Here is a 20366-nt window from a genome sequence, read left to right on the forward strand (position 1 = left end):
CTGAAGTGTCCCAGAATTCTCATTGCACCTATGGAGGACATTATTCCATGATGGAAGTTCGCAATTAAGCACCAACTGCTTCAAGCAAGACCCACATCTCCTCATCACTGAGCTAACTCAGGTACTGATGTGATCTGCTGCATTTGGGCCCCCCCCTCCATAGATGGCCTTGTCCTGCTGCGACTCTCCATATTGGTACAGCTCTTTCAGGGTTACATCCTCACTGTAAATTTAAAACAGACCCAGGTCAAGGCCTAAAACCAGAGATTTGGAACCAAAATGATGCACCACTGCAAGCTCAGGTTGTAAAATTCAGCCTACCAGCTTACACAATACTGGCAGGAAGACCAGACAGGCACAAAATAAATAAAAAAGAGAACTCTGGGAGTTGACAAGATGGCAAACAGTGTGATGTGTCCTGCAGGTTGACAAGGTATGGCAGTCTTAGGCACCACAAGAGGAGCCTTGCAGCCATTTGTGCTGTAAAAGCTAAACTGCAACTCATCCCACTGCTGCCAGCAACCGAGAAATGAAATCCTAGGAACTCCAGATTTGCACAGTTGAGAATGCTTCAATGGAAGGGGTGGCATGAGCCAGTGCCCCTCTAAACCAAGCAAAAAGGGCAGTGGGTACAACCATCCATAAGATCACCAAGGGATACATAAGCAGCACCAAAGCCACTATCTGCCCCTAAACTGTTCAGGTCAAATTATACCCTGGTCATGCCAGGTCAAGGGAAGACCCCAAGATAACCAGAGCTAAGTGGACTGCCCTAGACTGGAGGTCAAAATTGGGCAATGCCACCAGATCTTGGAATGCAGAGATGAGAGGAAATGTCAGAAGTGGAACTTTAACACCCCCTACCCAATGCATCCCCAGCATGCCATCCAGCCCCACATGTTCAGTGGTTTCCAAACTCTGGATTGTAAACCACTGGTGGTTTTTGAGCATGTGCCAGATGATCCACCTAGACATGTTTCCTAGACATTTCTTTTTGATAAGGCAATGTGAAACAGCACCACAGAGCCCCATCACCTTGTGCTGCAGACAGTGACGACATATTTTATTTCTGCACTACTCTTTCCCACTCCAATCTTGTGTGATTGTAGAGACTGCTTCTGCCACATCTTCAAGACTCCAGTCTCTTTCTCTTGTCCAAACTAACTACTTCACTATTTGGGACTTTTTTCCCCCCTTTCTAAACCCCCTTTGACATCAATCTCAACAGCTGACATAGCAATCCTTAAAGGATGTGGATGCACTCTGTGTGCTGGAGCCCCACCTTTGAGGCTTTATGGATCACTGGTGAAACTCTGGGACACTTTGCAGCCAGGTGGGCAGGATTGAGCAGCTGATAGACAAGAGATTCAGATAGAGACAATGTATGCCGCTGCCAGCTCCATCTTGAGACACTTTATAAGTTAATCAAAAAAATGTTGACTTGCAATACGGACAGAGTCGGAGGAGCAATCAAATTTTAGACCGAGTTCCATTTGTTACCTTTCTGGGGGGTACTAACTCCCGATTTAAGTATGATGTGCCAATTCTTCTTCTTGGCACCTCAGATTGTTACATTATTTCTCACATTTGTCCCCACAGAAGTTATGGGACCCGAGTGGCTGTTGGCCACAGGTGGTGCTCAAGATCTCCGACTTTGATCGAGTGCTCCTTGGTATAAAACACCTTGAGGTTTAATCAATTGCCCCACCTTGATTACAAGGAGTAGATTCACAATGGCATGCTGGGATTCAATGGCTTGGCAAGCCAATGTTGAGAAATCAGGCTGCTTGACTCATAGCAGGGCACTATACCAACTGACAAGCTAACATTTAAAATAAACTGCCGACTGTGGTGGGATAATGGCAGTGTTTTATGACTTTATAGCCATGGTGTCTCTACTCAGAGTGTCAGTAGGCAGAAGTCAACTGAAGAAACTCTTAAGAAGGAAACTCAAACAAAGGCCAGGAGAGGGCAACATAAAAGATAGCAGGCAGAGCGCACCCTGCCAAAGGTCTGCTTCTCGGCTTTGCTTTCTCAATTCAGGTTAAGTTCTACTAGGAGCTCTAAGAGAGGAAAATACAAAAAAATAAATAAATAAATAAAATAAGGTCTATAAAGCTACAAAAAGCAGAAAAGGATGATGGCCAAGACACAATCAGCTCAAGTGTGGCATGAATCCATTAGTAGGCATCCTCAAACCCCCATCTCTCTGGACACGTTCCCCATGAAAGTTACCTTCTGACCAACACTGAGCCATTCAGCGATGTTAGATGTGGTGATGAAGGTCTCTTTAACCCAATGCCTGATGGCACCAGGCCTTGTTTGGTGGCCCAATGTTCAAATTTGTATCGACAGGTAAATTATCGTTCTCTTTTGTCTCATGTGCTTATATCAGAACACAGCATCACATACAAATAACAAATAAGTTAAAAAGTAAAACTTCAAAGTTGCAGAATAGCACAATCATTGAGGAGATGTGCAACTGATGTACAAGTGTGTGTGTTTACACTATATGTACATGTATGTGTGAGCACACACACACCTAATACATGACAAAACGCATGAATATACAAAGAAGTCAGGCAACATTACCTGTTTGAGAGGACTATGGCTGTTGGACTGGGGGGCAGGGGTAAAGAAATTGTGGAAAAATAAGTAAATAAAAATATTGAGCGGTCAGTTTTCATTTGAATTGACCTGAAGCGTTTACCAGAGGGGAGTTTTTGGAACAAGGCGAGTTGGGCGAGTGTCCATTATGATCCTTTTAACATGGTTAGTGACACAAGATGTATAAGACAGCGCATCACAAATAATTTTAGTAGTAAAATGCATGGTCATTCCAACACATAGCATATCAGAGACATTGGTAGTAATGCATTTTTACTACATGTATTATAAAATACAGTACATTCCGATAGGTGGCACATCAAATATTAACACTGCTTTTACAAATCCTATATCAAATGGCATTTAACAGAGAAATTTGCATTGCATTTGTCATTCCAACAGATGGCACATCAAATACATCTTTTACAATCCCTTACCAAATGGCATATAGCAGAGACATTTGCATTGCATTTCTCATTCCAACAGGCGGCTCACCGCAAATATTAACACAGCTTTTACAAATCCCATACCAAACAGCATTTCACAGAGACATTTGATTTGAATGTCATCCAAAAAGGTGGCACATCAAATATTAACACTGCTTTTACAATTTTTACCAAACAGCATATAGCACAGACATTTGAATTGCATTTGTTATTCCAATAGATGGTTTCTCACAATTAACACAGATTTTACAAATCCCTTACAAAAAAACAGCACCTAGAGACATTTGCCATTCCAACAGATGGCACATCAAATATTAATATATCTTTTACAAACCCCTTACCAAACAGCATATAGCAGACAATTGCATTGCATTTTTATATTCCAAAAGATGGTGCCTCACAATTATTAAAAGTTTTACAAAACCCCTTATCAAATAGCAGTTAGCAAAGACATTTGCATTGCATTTGTCATTCCCACAGGCGGCTCACCGCAATTATTAACACAGCTTTTACAAATCCCATACCAAACAGCATTTCACAGAGACATTGATTTGAATGTCATCCAAAAAGGTGGCACAAATATTAACACTGCTTTTACAAATTTTTACCAAACAGCATATAGCACAGACATTTGAATTGCATTTGTTATTCCAATAGATGGCACATCACAAATATTAATACATCTTTTATAATCCCTTATCAAATGGCATATTGTAGCGATATTTGCATTGCATTTCTCATTCCAACAGATGGCACATCAAATATTAACACGGCTTTTACAAATTTGATATCAAAGACCATAACAGAGACATACTTCGATTTCAGTCCATCATAAAAGGGTAGCGCAGGTAGTTCAGTATAACAAAACAGTGTACTGGACATCAAAGTTGAATCCTGGATGCCCGGTTTGCGATTACCATTAGAGGCCCCTCTTTCAGATCCACCACAACGCAGCACCAACATTAAAAATCACAAGTGCAGATCTCAGGGCAGGTTCTCCATTAAATCTTGGGGTAAATTCTATGACTGTCGTCTCTGTGAATTGTGGTTTGTCATGCAAGGGTTTTTCTCTCTTCTGATTCAGCTTCGAAAACATCACAGTGGAACTGACAACCGGCGTACAGTAGGTTTGTTTAAAAAAGCACAGACGGCAGTTTGCTCGGATGAGGTGACAGAGGTCCACTAATCAACACCAACTTTTAAGGACCAAAAGGTGCTTAAAAACAAACGTTCATGTTGACAGACAAGTGAAATAACAACAACCACCATGTGCGTCTGCACGCACTCTCCTCTCACACAGGGCGACACTGTAAAACAGCTCGAAAATTCAAATGATAAACGGCTAGCGGGCCTACAAAATCCCACCCAAATTACTTATCTAACACATAAACTAACAAAACCCCGACTAAGCACAAAAAGATGAACGATAAGCACGACGACTCAAAGTCCAAACACAGTTCACGCGCCCTGGCGTAGACGGAGATGACAAACAAACGAAACTCCTAAGTCTACCGGCTGTCTTTTTTATAAAAAGGTAAAGTTTTGTCCTACCATGACGCAGAGGGCAGGCGTTCATTGGGCAGACTTCACAGACTCAGGCGTTTACTAACCCAGACAAGTCGAACACAAATCCGGAAAAACTGGCATCCTCAGGCGGCCGTATTTGTAGTTCCACTTTGGCGGGTAAATAATAAAGCGAAAACTCACGAGTCTCTTTTTAAATCCTGTGCCGCTTTTTTCCCTTCCAGCAACCCCCGCGGCGAAGCTGACGCTAGTCGAAAGTGCCGCGCTTCTGGGGCTTCTGGGAATTGTAGTCCATACTAAGTAGCTCAGCTATGTTCTTAAGGTTTACTTATGCTGTGCCGAGTACAAAACTGATTTTAAAACGTGAGCGGAGTCGGCATTTATGTGGGTTCGGGGACAGACTGTTACGTAAAAAAATGTTTTGGAATCGCTGCGCCGGTACCGCTACATATCGTAGGGTCGATTGCCTGCTGAGGCAAGTAGGTGGTGACACGCTCTTCAAGAACCTTCGGAAGGACAAAGAAAGGTGGGCGGTGTCTGAGCGCGGCGGGAGCTGAATGGAAGCTGGCGCAGGGATCCAAGGTCTTCTTCTGAAGGTGAGAAGTAGGGCGGGACCTAAGTATCGATTAAGTCGTTAAGCAATTTATCAGATGATGCAGGTGGCCAAAACAACAGGAAGGTTTGGTTTTTATCAAGAGGACGGTCGGAGCATGCGCAGATTACTGCGTGTTGCCGCACCCACAACACGGCGATTATTACCTGGAGTTCTACTTTAATCGGTTCGAAATAAAACTCCCGATTCGGGTTACCTTACGTTTTTGTGTATGCGTCGTTACCGCCGTCCAGTTGGTCATTACAATATCGACGTCATACCCTAAGTCACATATTGTTCGTATTATAAAGGTGCAATATAAGCAAACTCTCATTAACATTAACAGACTATGAAATTATGAAAAGGTGAACAAGTTCAGTTAAGAATACTGCAAGAACACAACACTTTTTTTGTCTGCTTATTGTACTTGTGACAGTTTTCCTTATTTTAAATGAGTTAGTAAATGTACGCGAGGAGTAATATTCAAGTGTCCTAAGGTAGTAAGTGACAGGCAGAGTGGGCGGATTGGCGATGCCAAATTGGCCCCGGTCTCCTGTCCAGGGATTGTCTGTGCTTTACGGCCGATGCTGGCCGGGCTCGGCTTCAGCTCTCCTGCGTCTCAAATTTGGATAAATGCACGGGTTTACATCTCGACGGACTGATGGAAAGTTGGGGAATTTAAATTTGAATCAATTTAATACATCAAAATGATACGCTTGTTTGTCACGTGGTGTGTGTGACGTGAGGTTGACGTTTGCTCAGACCGCAGCTTATACCGGCTGTGCACGAGGGACGCGCGCGCTACTATGCGGTTATTTAAAAGCTTCTGTTTTATATACTATAAAGAACAAAACAAAACTACTGAAAATAAAATATACAAGCTAAAGTGACATAAATTCAAGCTAAATCTGAAACAGTAAAGTATGATCCGTAATTTATATAGTACAGAATGTTTCTCTGCTTTAAGGGTAGGAGACGTGCCGTTAAGAGTTGCGTGGAGGCGCGATGATAAATTAATTTGTCGTATTTGCTGATTATTAGCATGTTTACATGAGCTTGTGGTCTTGAAAAAGTAACTTTTGACACCAAAAAAAAAACTTTATTAAATATTCTAGTAACCCATTCCTTCATTAATGCATCCCCCCATTCCCCCCTCCTGCTGGTCGCCCACCCAAGAATTAGGCGCCTTTGCGTTTAATAAAAAGGGGAGCTCATCAGCAGAAATGACAGATTACTTGGTGAGTTCCTTTCTTATATTTTAAAAAATTCCAGAAAAACGCAGGAATCGTTTCGAAAACCAATACGGATTTCTCTTATTTTAAAACCGTATGTTTGTTTTTTTTGTTAATATCGAAGAGAAATGGCAACCCTGCAAGTTGTTAAAAGTTTACTCCGTAGGTGAATATTGTGGGTATTCGTGTAAATAAAGACTGAAGGACTCGCGGCTGTCTCGGCCTCCTCACGTTTATTGTTCAGTTCGTTCCGTACAGACGGAGCGCTATGTCGGCTCTGCTATTTTGGGTTATAGAGGTCATCTTATCAAAGCCCCATAACTTTCCTGTCTCAGCTACTTTAGGTATCCGTCCCCTTCACTTGTCACCTTTAGTGTCCTTGCTCCTAATACTTTCACCTTCCACTTCGGCCCCACCTTGAGGTGTGTCCGCTCCATACAATTAGAAACTTGTCCCTCCAGCCCTCTGATTAGAAAGTAGCTGCCTGTACGTCACAATATCAACATTTAAAATGGTCAAAATGTTTGATTGGCTTGACTAATAAAAGATCATTGTACATGAACCCACCTGTCGACGCTAATGTCGATGATAAATTATAATGGTAACAAGCACTCTCTATTTGTATGTGTTTCAAGTGTCACCAAATGATTTTATAGTGAAACACTTTCTCAAAGACCCAGGGTCCTCTATGAACCTTCGAGGGCCACAATACAATAGTATTTGATGGGGGCAATATGTTCCGGGCTAAGAACAGTTGCCAGTTCTCAGGGCATTCTGGGTGTATGCCTAAGGGCCTGCGACAGCAAGGAGTCTTTTCACCAATTTCCGAAATGAAGGGTGGACCCACTCCCCAGCTCTATGAAACAACATAGATTCCAAAATGTTTATATGTCTGTGCATCTGTGGTTGCTAAGTCTCTGTCATTCAAAACTTTTATAATAATAAAATGCCTCATATTCCAACAGATGGTGCATCACAAACATTTGTAGCAAGAAAATGCATTACTGCAAAAGTATGTGATGTGCCATCAGTTGGAATGACAGAGACATAGCAACTGAACAGACACGCAGACACTTTCCCTTTTATTGAGGTTAATGAATAAATTATGTGATTTCAACTGTCCTTAAATGTGTTGTGATGGAAACTTTTTAATTATGTTTTAATTGTGCTTATGAATGCAAATAAAAATAACTATTTGAAATTAAAATTTACAATTTTATGTGTTTAATTCTGCCAGTCTGTTTTATCATTTAATTATTGTTTATTACTCTTTGTATGATTACTTATCAGAGGGACTCACCTGATCTACTCCACTATTTGCTGCTTTATCATTGTGACTCAGTGTAAAATGATTTTCATGGCTGAATGCCTTTCCAGACTCCAGCATTCCCCATTTATCCTGGCTGAAGCAGTGTTAATGTTTGTGATGCGCCATCTGTTAGAAAGTCAAATGTAATGCACATGTCTCTGTTATTTGCCATTTGGTGTGGGAGTCATATAGGCAGTGTTGTTTGTGATGCACCATCTGTTGGAATGTCTAGTGCATGTGCCTCTGTTATATGCCATTTGGTGAGAAAATAGTAAAAAGTGTGTTAATGTTTGTGATGTGCCATTTATTGGAACGTATTTTGTAATGCATGTTTTAATAAAATGCATTTCTACAAATGCCTGATGTCCCATCTGTTGGAATGATAAATGCAATGCATTGTATTACTGCAAATGTTTGTGATGCACCATTTGTTGGAATGACAGAGACATAGTAAGCGGACGGACACACAGATATACAGACACTTGTCCATTTGTTATGGTGGATTTTGCCAGCCAAAGAGCATATCTTTATAGCACTGACCACATGGTAGGAGCCAACCCAGGCCAGGATGCCAGTTCCAAACACTTTTTTGCCAGTTTAGAAAGGCCAATGAATTTAATAACATGTTTTTAGCCTGTGAGAGGAAGCCCTCATTGACACAGAGAAGACAAGGAAATTTGACACTGGGTGGCTAACTATGGGCAATGTGGGCAGAGTGGTTGTGCAGGGACTTAAAGGCTGGGGGGTCCACAGTGACTTCAAGGTAGTTGTTTTGCAAGGCTTTGTTATTAACGTGCTTGCCCATTTGACATCGGATTGAAAAGGTTAATGGTGTCATAATTACCACAGCTGCGTAAAAATTAGTTATGACTGTTGAATGCTTGCAGTGTGTAGTTTACCTGTATATGCTTGAAGAATCTCATTGATGGTCACCATTTTTTATTTGGGCTTAATTTGATTTCACATCAGGAAGCCCAAGTTATTTATCATTATTATTATTATTATTTTCAACTGGGCTCATCAAATATTAACTCCATTGTTCTACACAGAAATGCTATAACTGAAGGTTGACGATGTATTATTACACTTTTGTCTAAGTATACCAGTTGCAAATGATGTTAAAGTGATCCTAGATAATCTCAGTTAAAAGGTGACATGACAATAGGAAAAATATCGCAAATAACAAGGCACTGCGTTTCCAGATGTCACCCTGACGGCTCTTGCCAATAGTGAATTTTAGTAGTCGCACCCTGAGCTCCTCATAGCTACGGTGCTTGCAGTTGTGCACACTCTGCTCTTTTCTTTGTTTCCTCGTGTAAATCCGAATTTTACAAAATAAATCTGGCCTTCTGCAAGCAGGGATATTAATCTTTGAAAACAAATTAATCAACTTAAATTCTGTTTTTACTGCGATATATTATGCAGCCAGTAGAGGGAGATATTGCACGTTTGTAAATAAACCGAGTTATCAGCAATTCAGTTTTCCGTACAATGCTTAGACTTGCCAGCAGAGGGAGCCAATTTACTGTAAATCATCTTTTTCCCAATTTCATTCGTGAATCAACTCTGTGTACTGATGTGGGCAGAGAAGCAAAGTCAATCCGGGCAACAGCAGGTGTAATGGAGGAACCAGTTCTGGATTGGGTGCCAGTGCAATGTAAGGACATTCAGGGACATGTGTATACACTGTCATATGAGGCCAGTCCAGAATCAATACTCGGCCAAACAAGCGAAACCATTGCAATGTGTCAGGAAACTTAAATACCAGGAGGGTCCCAGTATTAAGTGGAGTCTGCATGTTCTCCTCATGTTTGTTAGAGTTTTTCTATGGATACTTAGATTTCCTCTCATAAACTTAAAGATAAATAAGGCAGGTGAACTGACATCCCTAAATTGGTTAAGTATGAGTGAGTGTGTCCTGCTTTCAGTTATGTTTTGCCAGGCTAGACTCCTGGAATGGATAAAGTGAGATTATAAAACAGATGGATTGATAGATTGGATGGAAAGTTAGAGTGAATGCTGAAACATTCCAAGTGTAATTTGACATTGTCACTGATTGATCTTTGGACTTTAAGGGCCTCTACTAAGTATCTTATCAGTTCATTTTTTATTTACATGGCAATTATGTTTGTATAAATAAAACAGGACAGTCTGGGGCCTTGGCGTGTAGTACAGACATTTCAGGCTGGCCAAGTCCACTGTGAAGTTCTTCTCACCAGTTATTGAGCCTTTTCATCACAAAAACCTTTAAATCAAATGAGTGTCCAGTCCTGGTTCATGTGCTGTCCAGAGGATCCTGCTGAGTGTCCAGGAATTTACGCTGTTCCAATTTTCTATTAATATGTTCACTTTAATAAAGAAAGAAAAAAATAAAGCTCAGTTATCTAGAAATAAATGTAAGTGGGCAGGAATTACGTAAGCATTACTGTTATGTTGTATTATATCCACCTTAATAAAAGGATAAGTGTCTGTATGTCCAACCAGTTGCTATGACTCTGTATTCCAACAGATGTCACATCACAAACATCCACCTTAATAAAAGGATAAGTGTCTGTGTGCCTGTATATCTGTGAATTTGTCCGGCTGTCTATGTCTCTGTCATTCCAACAGATGGTGCATCACAAAGATTTGATGTAACAAAATGCATTGCATTTTTCATTTCAACAGATGGCGCATTCACAAATATTGGCACTGCTTTTACAAGAAGCACACCAAATGGCATAGACCAGAGACATATGGATTGCATTTGTCATTCCAACTGATGGTACACCACAAAAATCCACCTTAATAAAATGGCAAGTGTCTGTGTAGCTCTATGTTTGTCTGGTTGTCTATGTCTCTGTCATTCCAACAGATGGTGCATCACAAACATTTGCAGCAATGGATTTGTTGGATTGACAAATGCAATTCAGTTTATTCCTACATGCGATACAAAACACATTCCAATAGATGGTGTACTGCAAGCAATAATGCTGAAGTCTTCATTGATTATTTAGATTTCTCCTGTCTTATATAGGTACCCAAGCTACTTATTATATTATATTATATTATATTATATTATATTATATTATATTATATTATATTATATTATATTATATTATATTATATTATAAGGGTGACATAGTGGCACTGCCGCCTTACAAGGTGGAGTATGAATGTTCTCCCTGTGTTCCTGTGCGATTTCTCTGGGTGCCTCAGTTTTCTCTTACTGTCTAAAGACAAGCAGGTAAGGTGAATTTGTGATGCTAAGTTGACCCTGATGTGTGTGTCACCCAGAGGTAGGCTGGTGTTCTGTCCGGGGATTGTTCCTGCCCCGTTCAGGATACACAGGTTTAGATAATATAATATAATATAATATAATATAATATAATATAATATAATATAATATAATATAATATAACGGTTCAACGTGGTGGCTCAGTTGATAGTGCAGGAGCTTGCATTGACTCCTTACCCAGTCTGGGTTTGCACCAGTGCGGGTCTCCGCTTTTTCTTCCTGTTTCCCAATGTCGCGCACTTGCTGTTACTTGGTTATCCCCAAAACCCCCCAGTCCCGTGTTTGCGTGTAAAAGTGTGAAACTGTGCACGTCGATGGGCGGGCGGGCGGCCCGTCCAGGTTTGCTATTCGCCTTTCGTGCAGTGCTGAGTAGGCACAGGCTGAAGGTGACGGCTGATCAAACGTAAGTTTTGTTTTGTTCTTTTTTGAGGAAGTTCAGTTTCGTTTTCGTTTCTGGAAAACTCCCCGCTCAAGGCGTTCGCTTTCGATTTCCATTTGCGACACTCGAGGGCGGGGCGCCGCCATACATAAGCGCGTCAACATGCGAGTTTACGACACAAGAGACGCGCCACCGAATCGCCGTGAGCGCCGCCACCTCCAGAGCGAGTTCAGCAGGTGAGTGGACACCCGAACGGGGCCGACAGGTCAAGGCGATCTTTTGTGAGCCGAGCTGCGTGGGGATCGCGAAGCGTCGGACAGTTTGAGCGCTGTGACCGCACTAAATGAGTTTACTCCGCGCTGGCCGGGCACTTTCTGGGCACCGTACTGATTGTTGGCACCTGCACAATGCGCCCGATACTGACGGGACAGGGCGCGCCTGGTCTGGCGGACTGTAGAAGAATGGACAGATAAATGAACTGTTAAAGATAGGATTTCACACATGGGCGCCACAGTACCAGTGGGCATACGAGAGGGCACTGACAGTGTTGCTACGTGATGTTACCGTTTGAGGGTGTAACGGGAGCGACTTTAGCGGGTATTGTTTTTTATTTAGAGAACGATGTGTAGTTAATGTTAGTGTGGCATAGCGGGTAAAAGCTTCAAATCCAGAGGGCGTGGGTTGAAATCCTGCTCTGTGTGACCATGAGCAACTCACTTCACCTGCCTGTGGTCCACTTGGTAAAACCAAAGTGATGGAACCAATTGTTTCTCAAATGCCATAAGTCACCTTAGATAAACGTGATAGTCGTGATAATTTTGAGAATTTAAACAGCCATTAAAGTGCCAGGATGCAGAATGAAGCTGGTCTGGTTGGCACTGTACCATCTATTGTGGTGCATAAAGTAATGAAAGGCATTGCATTTGTCATTGAAACGGCAGGTGCATCACAAACATTTGTAGTCATGAAATGCAGGACTACAAATGTAACCATAACCCAGATGGACAAACAGGCACTTACCCTTTATTTAAGGTGGATATTTGTGATTTGTGATCTGTCGGAATGAAAAACATGACTGAATTTTATTGCTAAAAATGTTCATGTTTTGCCATCTTTTGCAATGACAGAGATATAGAAACCAGATGGACACACAGACTTTTACACTTTATTTAAGGTGGATGTTTGTGATGCACCATGTGTTGGAATAGCAAATACAATGCATTTTATTATTAAAAATGTTTGTGATGTGCCAGCTTTTGGAATGACAGAGATAAAGCAGCTGGACAGTCACGCCGACACAAATCCTTTTCTCAGGGTAGACATTAGACATGTACACAGGTATTTTTATGCCATATGAGAATCGCTTACTTCTTTTTTTTCATTTAAAATCAAAGACTCTGAATTGGATTACACAAGTATTTAAATTTCTTTGTTGCTCTATTCATTATTTCATGCCAGTGGATGTGCCCAAGTAACAGTGGACGCATGCCACTCGCCAGCACACACATTTCCCCCTCTTAGTGACAAGGTCAGTTGTTTGATGTCATTTTGAACTTTGTACCATCGATATTTCTTATACCGACTCTTCTGTGCAGGCACAGACTGGCACTGTGTACAAACATCCTGGTACTTCAGTGGCACTTTAGTGGCTTCAGTGCTTGACAAAGAGCTGTTTCATTCTGTGAAGGCTTCATTGCACTTGAACGTGGCTGTTTTTGCTTGGGTTCCTACTATGTGGGCAAACAGAAATCTTCAATGTCTAGTTGGCTTCCTAGCTGATCAAGAGGACCTGAGCTGAGCCTGATGTGTGACTGTGAGAGTCCATTTAAAATCAGGAGCTCATTTCAAAAACCTGTTGTTGCCTATTTATGGAGCCTCTAAGTAGTCTTTCTGGAAATTTCATGGTTCTTTTGGGAACCATCCTATGGCAATGCTCTGAAGGACCACGGTGGCATCTTGAGTTATCTTGACTTTTAAGGCCTGTCACCAACATGGTTTCTGCAGGCAGGTGGTGAACACCTAGTTCTGTTTTTGCTTCTATCGCTATCTCCACTCCTTCACCTCTCCATGTTGACTTTGTCTCACTTCGTTGTTCAGGTATGGCACACTTTAACCAAACCATTTCTGCCACAGACTACCATCCTCTTTTAAAAGATCTTAAAAATTCAAACGTTTATTAAAAATGAATAAATCTGTGCATTTAACAAAAGGAGTCTTGAGAATACACCTTATGCACACTGAGTAATGGTAAACAGATGTGAACCGATGTCCTCCTTACTGATCTAACGCCTTTGTTTTATTCTGTAGCCTCTTTTACATTCCATGGATTTCCAGAATGCAGACGCCAGTGGCCCCTCAGGGGGTCCGGACTTCACTCATCAGACACAGGTGAGTGACATCTGAGCTTCTCCACATCCTTTTTGTCAGTAAATGGAGCATACAGGAGCAGGGCAACGTTCAAGGGACACACACCGTGGAATGTCCACATCTGATGCCAGTCTTGATGTGGGCACCAGTCCACTAGCAGGGAGTCAGTGCAGCTGCCCAGGTGTCTTTCTCTTTAATATTGGATGGTTGAATTACGGAAGTTCTGTGGTCTTGGAATAGGCACACTTTTTAAAAAGAGCTTCTGCCTTCTTTTTATCATGGCAATTTAACACTTTCGATTTAAGATTTAAACCCTTTGCAGTGTGGATCACTAAGTGTGGATCGTTCTAGTTGCCATTCCTGTTGAAGCCCCTTTTTATTTGAATCTTCTGTCCAAAGTGACTTGTTTCCCAGGACACATCAGTAGCGCCCCCTTCAGTGCCCTCACCAGCAGTACATCTCAGGGATACCAGGCTGTTCCAATGTGATTGTGCCACACAAGTTGTGAACAGTGATGGCAGACCCCATGTGGGGTGAATGAAGTGAGGTGGCCAATTTGGTCTTCACCTCTGACGTCCTGTGCATACTGGAAAAAGTCGATTAAAGCAAGGGTGGCGCAATTGGAAAAAAAAAACATACAAGTGAGCACATTAAAACATCTTATGGTGGATGGCACACTCTACATACTGTACGGTATGGTAGGGAGTCAAACAGCACCTATATTGTTGGCCTGTAGGGGGCGACATGGTCTTACACCACAGAGCGTTCAGAAGGCCTGATGGACTCGGCAGGTCAGCTTGAAGTCGATTGTCTGCTGTCTCTTTGATTTGTTTTTATTATTATTATTATTATTATTATTATTATTATTATTTTACCTTTTGCAGATCTGTGAATTACAAGGCCACATTAAAATCAATCAGAGCAGACTTCAGAAATGGCTGAAGATAAAAAGTGGGACGAAAAAACAAAAGCTAACTCAAAGGTACCAGCTGGCATTTTTTTGTGTGTTTTTAGTGGCCATCATTGTTGCCCCGTCACATTCACCCAAGGCGTCTGATATAAGCAGGATGGCCGGATGCTTCTAGAACAATGCAGGACGGCTGGGTGCCTGTAAACAATAAAGGGTTTGGTGCACATGTGGGTGTCTGGAGGTTAGAGAATGATTCACGTGTATAATTACGTTTCACTCCTGTTGCCGAATTCGCTCCTATTATGCCTAAAGAGAACGCTTTGCCTGAATCGTCCCCCACGTTCACAACTCCACAGTGGAATGACACAGGCCTGAACCGCTGGGTCAGTTGCTCACTTCCATCGATACTTAACAAGGCAGGGAGATGTCCATCTGATCTCCAAATCGGTGGGTTGCACCGCTGAAGCCGATGTTGCCGTTGATCTAAAACTCTCCCATTTCCTTACGGCCGTTCCGCACACCAGTCTGCTTTTTTTCCCCCGTTCATCACACGGTGGAGCTGGCGAGTTGAAAGTTGAAATTGTGTAATTTGTGACCTCCGTGTGTTTGTGCTACTCAAGTGGGGAAAGCAGACACAGATACTGCTATTAACGCAAACTCTGCTCAATAGTTCTGTAGTCCGGATCGAAGACGAAGCCAATGAGCAAGAAGGGTGCAATAAGTACGTAAAAAGAATTTTGGCCGCACCAAACAGGTCTGTTTCTGCATGGCAGTAGACCATTTAGCGCAGTGTGTAAAGTGCGGCGCAGGTCAAGCTAACATCGGTTAGTCTGTCACTGTTCATGCTGGCAATCGTGGATTGAGGTGATTCATCTGCAAACACTCCAGCCAGTTGGGCCGTCCACATTTCTGTTAAGTGATGTGACAATAAAAGTGTCACTTAAAGTGTAACTGAACATACCGTCCTCGCTGTACGCCGCCATCTTGGATTGACGTTGTAATCTGAAGTCGGACAAACTCGTACTTGAGAGACCAGGCCTGAGTAGCAAGTCCAAGTTGGAGAAACATTTTTTAAGTTTGGGTTAAAAATGCTGTGTTCTGAGTTTTAGGTGAACCCAAAAACCCAAAAAGTGGCACTATACCCACTCATTTATGGAATGCTACTTGTGCCAAAATGAAAGAAATAAAATGCCATTGATGAAGTGAATAATTGCAGGAAAAAGAAACACAAATGTAAGTCACCTCATTATTATGAAATCAAACGGCCTGGCTAGTGACAAGGGCAAGCTAAGGATCTTCATAAAAGAAAAGATTTATTTCTCTAAAAATGAAGGAGTTGCAGAAGCAAAAAGGCAATCTATTGGCGAGCACAGTCCCAAAAGAGAATCCAAGAGGTGAACCCAAAACTCCAGAACAATCACAAAAGCACAAGAGGAGTCACCACACTACAAGAGCATTCAGAATGACCCGCAAGGCACTGTGGGCTGACTCCGCCCCTAAAGGGCTGAGGGGCAGTCCCTAGCAGTGATGGGCAGGTGGCCCCACCTCTTGGGGAACCACACACAAAGCACATGAAACATAACACATGTATCAGGAATAACGCAAAGAATTAACGAAAGTGATATTCACATAAATAAATACCTCAGAAATGTGCAAAAGGACGTGAAAAATGGAACTGAGCGCAGCCAGGAAATACAACATAATTAACAAAAGCATCAAAAAATGAGAGAAAGAGAGAGAATTAGCAACTACAAAGCAATGAAAAAAATCTGTCCACTAGGGGGCGTCCTGGGAACCCACACCCTTGACACAACTACACAAACTCTAGTTACGGGTTCAAGAAGCCTTTTGTTTTATAACAATTCCTTTAACAGCTTTCAGCCAAACATAATTCCCTTTTCTTTTTGTCTTCCCTACCTTCCATTTCTCCCAAACTCCGACTTCTCGAGTGAGATGAGGAGGCCCCTTTTATCCAGGACCTGGAATCTCTACTGACTCAGGTGGAAGACCCTCAAAGCTGGGATAGCCTTCTCCACTGGCAGCACCCATGGCACCCAGCAGGGCCACCCAGTGGAGCTACAATTCCCAATATACCCTGCAGATTTATGAGTGGGTGCACTGGTCCCAGAGTTCTGCCACCTAGCACATTGGGGGAGTGTGCAGTTCTGGAAGGCTGCCTATTTAATGTCACCTCCGAGAACACGAACATTCATCCCAGTCTAATTGGCAGCTCCTATTGCAAAGGCTAAAACAGAACTTACTAGAAAAAAATAGAGGAAATGAAATTAAAAAAAGAGCAGAAAACTCAAACTTTGGGCGAGACCCCGAACTCTATGATCATGTACCATGGAGGCCCGGTTTTAATCTCCTTTTCTCGTTGTCCCCACAGTGAGATTTCACAAGCCTTCTCATGCTGCTTCTGCCTTATCGACAGCTTCCGAAGAAACAGGTGAGCAAAATGAAGGGAGAGTGGGTGAGCTGATATTGTCTTATGTGTGATCCTCTGGGTTTTTAAATCAATAATGAATCAAAGTCCATGGTAAAAATTGGTTAGGCTTCTGTATGTCATTTCACTATGAAAGACAGCAAACATGGGAAAAGTACAAGTAACCAGAATCAACAGCCAACATGTTAGAGCTGTGCCCGGTGCATGGAGGACAGAGGAGGAGATGTAATAAAATTAGGAGCACCTGCCAGTTTGGCCTTCCCCAGTCACACCCAATAGTGTAAGGTGTTATGGCTGTGCCTGGTAACACATCTCAAAATGATGAAAGTCCTCAAAAATGGAGAGTCAGACATGCACTGCCACACAGGTCTGATCAAAAGTGGGCCATCTCCAAAGCCGCCTGGCCCCAAACTTATGATGCAGGCATAAAGCCTGCACAGGCCCAGTGGTGGGGCAGAGTTAAAGTCACAGATACGCTCAAAGGGACTAAAAGTCTCCATAATAAGCACACAGGAGTTCCCATTTTAGGGCATGTCACCCCCAGAGATATATAAATAGAACGGGAGACTACAAGCCCAACAATAGGGGGGTCTTCTGGTGCCCAAAGTAAAGAAGTGTGTCAGCCTCAGCATCCTAGGAGTGCCCCATTGCTCGCTAGCATTGTGATTTTTCTGACTCTTTTCAGTGACGAGCCTGGAGCTGGGAGGCCTATGAGGGTGGATATGAAGGCGGTCAGAGAAACGTTTGAAAAAATCCACAGAAAGGAGTGGATCACACGCCTGGTAAGCCTGGCATTCCGAAGTAGAGGAGGGCTATGATAAAATATCTGGGTGGTGAAGGGGGCTTCACAGTGGGGCTGACTTTGTGGGTGTATGCTACAGTCTTGTTAATATAGGAGCCAGATGGCAGGCCCTTGGTGCCATGTAAGGAGCCCTGAGTGATCACCTAATCACATTTGATCAGACCACATTATGAACGAAATGCCTTGGTTGAGATGTCATACCCAACCTTCCAATTCCTGTCTTAGACATCTTAAGAAGGGACATCTTCTTCAGGCTCCTATTTCACTCCCTCAGTCTAATTGTGCTTATTCCTTTGCAGGTTGCCATCGGCCTCCTGAAATGGATCCCCAGTCAACTGTCACCAGCTGTCCTAGAGGAGGCCCTGGAGATCCTTCTGATCCTGCCTGAGTGCCATGTGCTCCACAAAGAAGACAATGTGCTCAACATGATCTTCCCATTGGCTGAGGCCATCAGTAGTCTAAGTGGTCCATCAATGAATCTCCTGAGTAAGGCCTGAAATAATTTCATGATGTTGGGTCAGGGTGGGCTTTGTTGAGTTTGGCCCAGAGAGGGTGGGCCTACACAGAGATGTGGCTGTAGTGTTCAAGTTAGGGGAGCCTCATGAACACCAAGGGCCTACCTTTGAGTTTTGACGGTGGGTAACAAGGGAAACACTGGCAGTGGTTAGGATTGAGGTACTTTTATGTTATTGTATAACTTCTTTGGCATTTGTATTCATATTTTATATTCTTTTTTCATAGAGAAGCCGATTTAGTTATTCATTTTGATTTCTGTGTCATTGTAATCCTGTTCATTTTTAGCAGTGCTGGTCAAATGCCATTGAAGCTCTAAGCGGACAGGGGGATGGCAGACCTCAGTGTCCATAGCTAACAGCTGGGGTGGAGGGGTCCTTCATTTACTTAAGGGTCACCCTTCTGTGCTCATTGTGTTCATACCGTGTAACTTATGGAGTGTATGCCCCTTACCTTTCATATATGGTGCCCCTCAGGTGATGGCACGCAAACCATATTACTTGACTTCAATGACCATGAGCCCCTTGGTGTCTGGAGTGTACGCTCCTTCAGTTACAAAATTGGCACCTATCTGTGCACACAACAAGGACTTTACATGGCGACGCCATTTGGTGTCCGCAGCGTGTGCCTCTTAACTTTCAGAAATGGTGTCACTAATAGGCTGACCGGTCCAGGCAGTAATCACCATTCTGAATTTTTGGGTGTGGTCACACTGTGCCACCCTGGGCAGCTGCCCACGTCACCCCTACAAACCAACCAAAGCTGAAAATGAAAAGGGCAAGTGTAAAGCTAAAAAAGGACAGGTGCCAGGACCAGACCAGCCCAGATGCCAGCAGAGTCACTAAAAGTAGACCGAGACATAAAAGGGGGGATTGTTTGGAGATATCTTGGAGCAGGAAAAGACCCTTAAAGACTGGAAAGAAGGCCACTTGGTCAAATTAGTGAAGAAGGAGACCACAGCCAAGGTTCCAATTGTCGAGTATTGTGTGTGCCAAGCAAGTTAACAGGGTCATTTTGGAGAGGCTGAAGCCCCCGAGACCAGCAAGCGGGCTTTAGAGAAGCCCACTCATGTTTTGACAATGATAATAATAATTCTTTGCATTTATATTGCGCTTTTCTCACTACTCAAAGCGCTCAGCAATTGCAGGTTAAGGACAATACTTTACTGCCATGCTGCGCATCATAGTAAAACAACCCATGGAAGGGATCTCACCCTCGTACATCACTTTCATGGACTACATAAGAGAATTCAGAATACAGTATAGAGTCTCCGCAAAACTTGTAAATTTGAGGGAATGAGGAGTGAAACATGAGGGCAACCGACAGAACATTTCCAGGAAATGACAGGAGTGAGACAGCGATGCCTGCTGTCTCCTTTTTTATCCCTTCTGACCATCGACTGGATTATGACGTCTGTCACCAGCGAAAAAAGAAATGGAATCTAGTGGAGCCTATGGAGCCAACTTGATTTGGCAGGTGACGTCGCCCTCCTGTCACACAGACACCAACAGATTCAAGGAAACTCATCAGCCCAGCTTGTGACTCAGCATCACCAGAGGGAAGTCAATAATCCTAAAAGTCAGCACCTGTAGTGAAGAACCAATAAAAAGTAAGGAAGACACGCCAGAGGATGTACAGCAGAGTTCTTCCCTTATCATGGCAAAGTAACGGACCAAAATGAGGGAACAGGTGGGGTGGTATTGGTTACGCCATCAGAACCCTACACTTGATAACATTGATTGGACTTGTCTGAAATATCTCTGGACTTCCAGGTTTAAACTTACAGAACATCTCCTGGTCCTGTCTCTCGTTTGCTGTCTGCCCTTTTCCCATAAATACACAGAAGAAGCCATTTTTTTCTGAAAAACGGAAGACTCCGTACGCGGGCATGTGTTATAATAATTGTTATATTCAACAGTAATCCTCTCAAAATCACACAGGAAGCAGGAATGTGTGAGATGT

At 42.7% G+C, this 20366-nt stretch overlaps 1 protein-coding gene across 2 annotated transcripts in view; it reads left to right on the top strand.

The window, feature by feature from the left end:
* The first annotated feature begins 11315 nt into the window (after positions 1 to 11315).
* The window catches only part of LOC120537958 (probable E3 ubiquitin-protein ligase HERC6), a 31251-nt gene continuing 22200 nt past the window's right edge, over positions 11316 to 20366 (top strand). The window contains exons 1-6 of one of the 2 annotated variants that reach the window (XM_039767265.1): positions 11316 to 11390; positions 13674 to 13754; positions 14618 to 14715; positions 17033 to 17092; positions 17775 to 17871; positions 18191 to 18377. In XM_039767265.1, the coding sequence (XP_039623199.1) occupies positions 13689 to 13754; positions 14618 to 14715; positions 17033 to 17092; positions 17775 to 17871; positions 18191 to 18377 (508 nt within the window). In that variant the 5' untranslated portion in view covers positions 11316 to 11390; positions 13674 to 13688. Of the gene's footprint in view, positions 11391 to 11509; positions 11603 to 13673; positions 13755 to 14617; positions 14716 to 17032; positions 17093 to 17774; positions 17872 to 18190; positions 18378 to 20366 lie in introns of those variants that run through there. The other variant, XM_039767264.1, reaches the window with a different exon arrangement.

Source organism: Polypterus senegalus, chromosome 10 (genome assembly GCF_016835505.1).
Source record: "Polypterus senegalus isolate Bchr_013 chromosome 10, ASM1683550v1, whole genome shotgun sequence".
NCBI lineage: Eukaryota > Metazoa > Chordata > Cladistia > Polypteriformes > Polypteridae > Polypterus > Polypterus senegalus.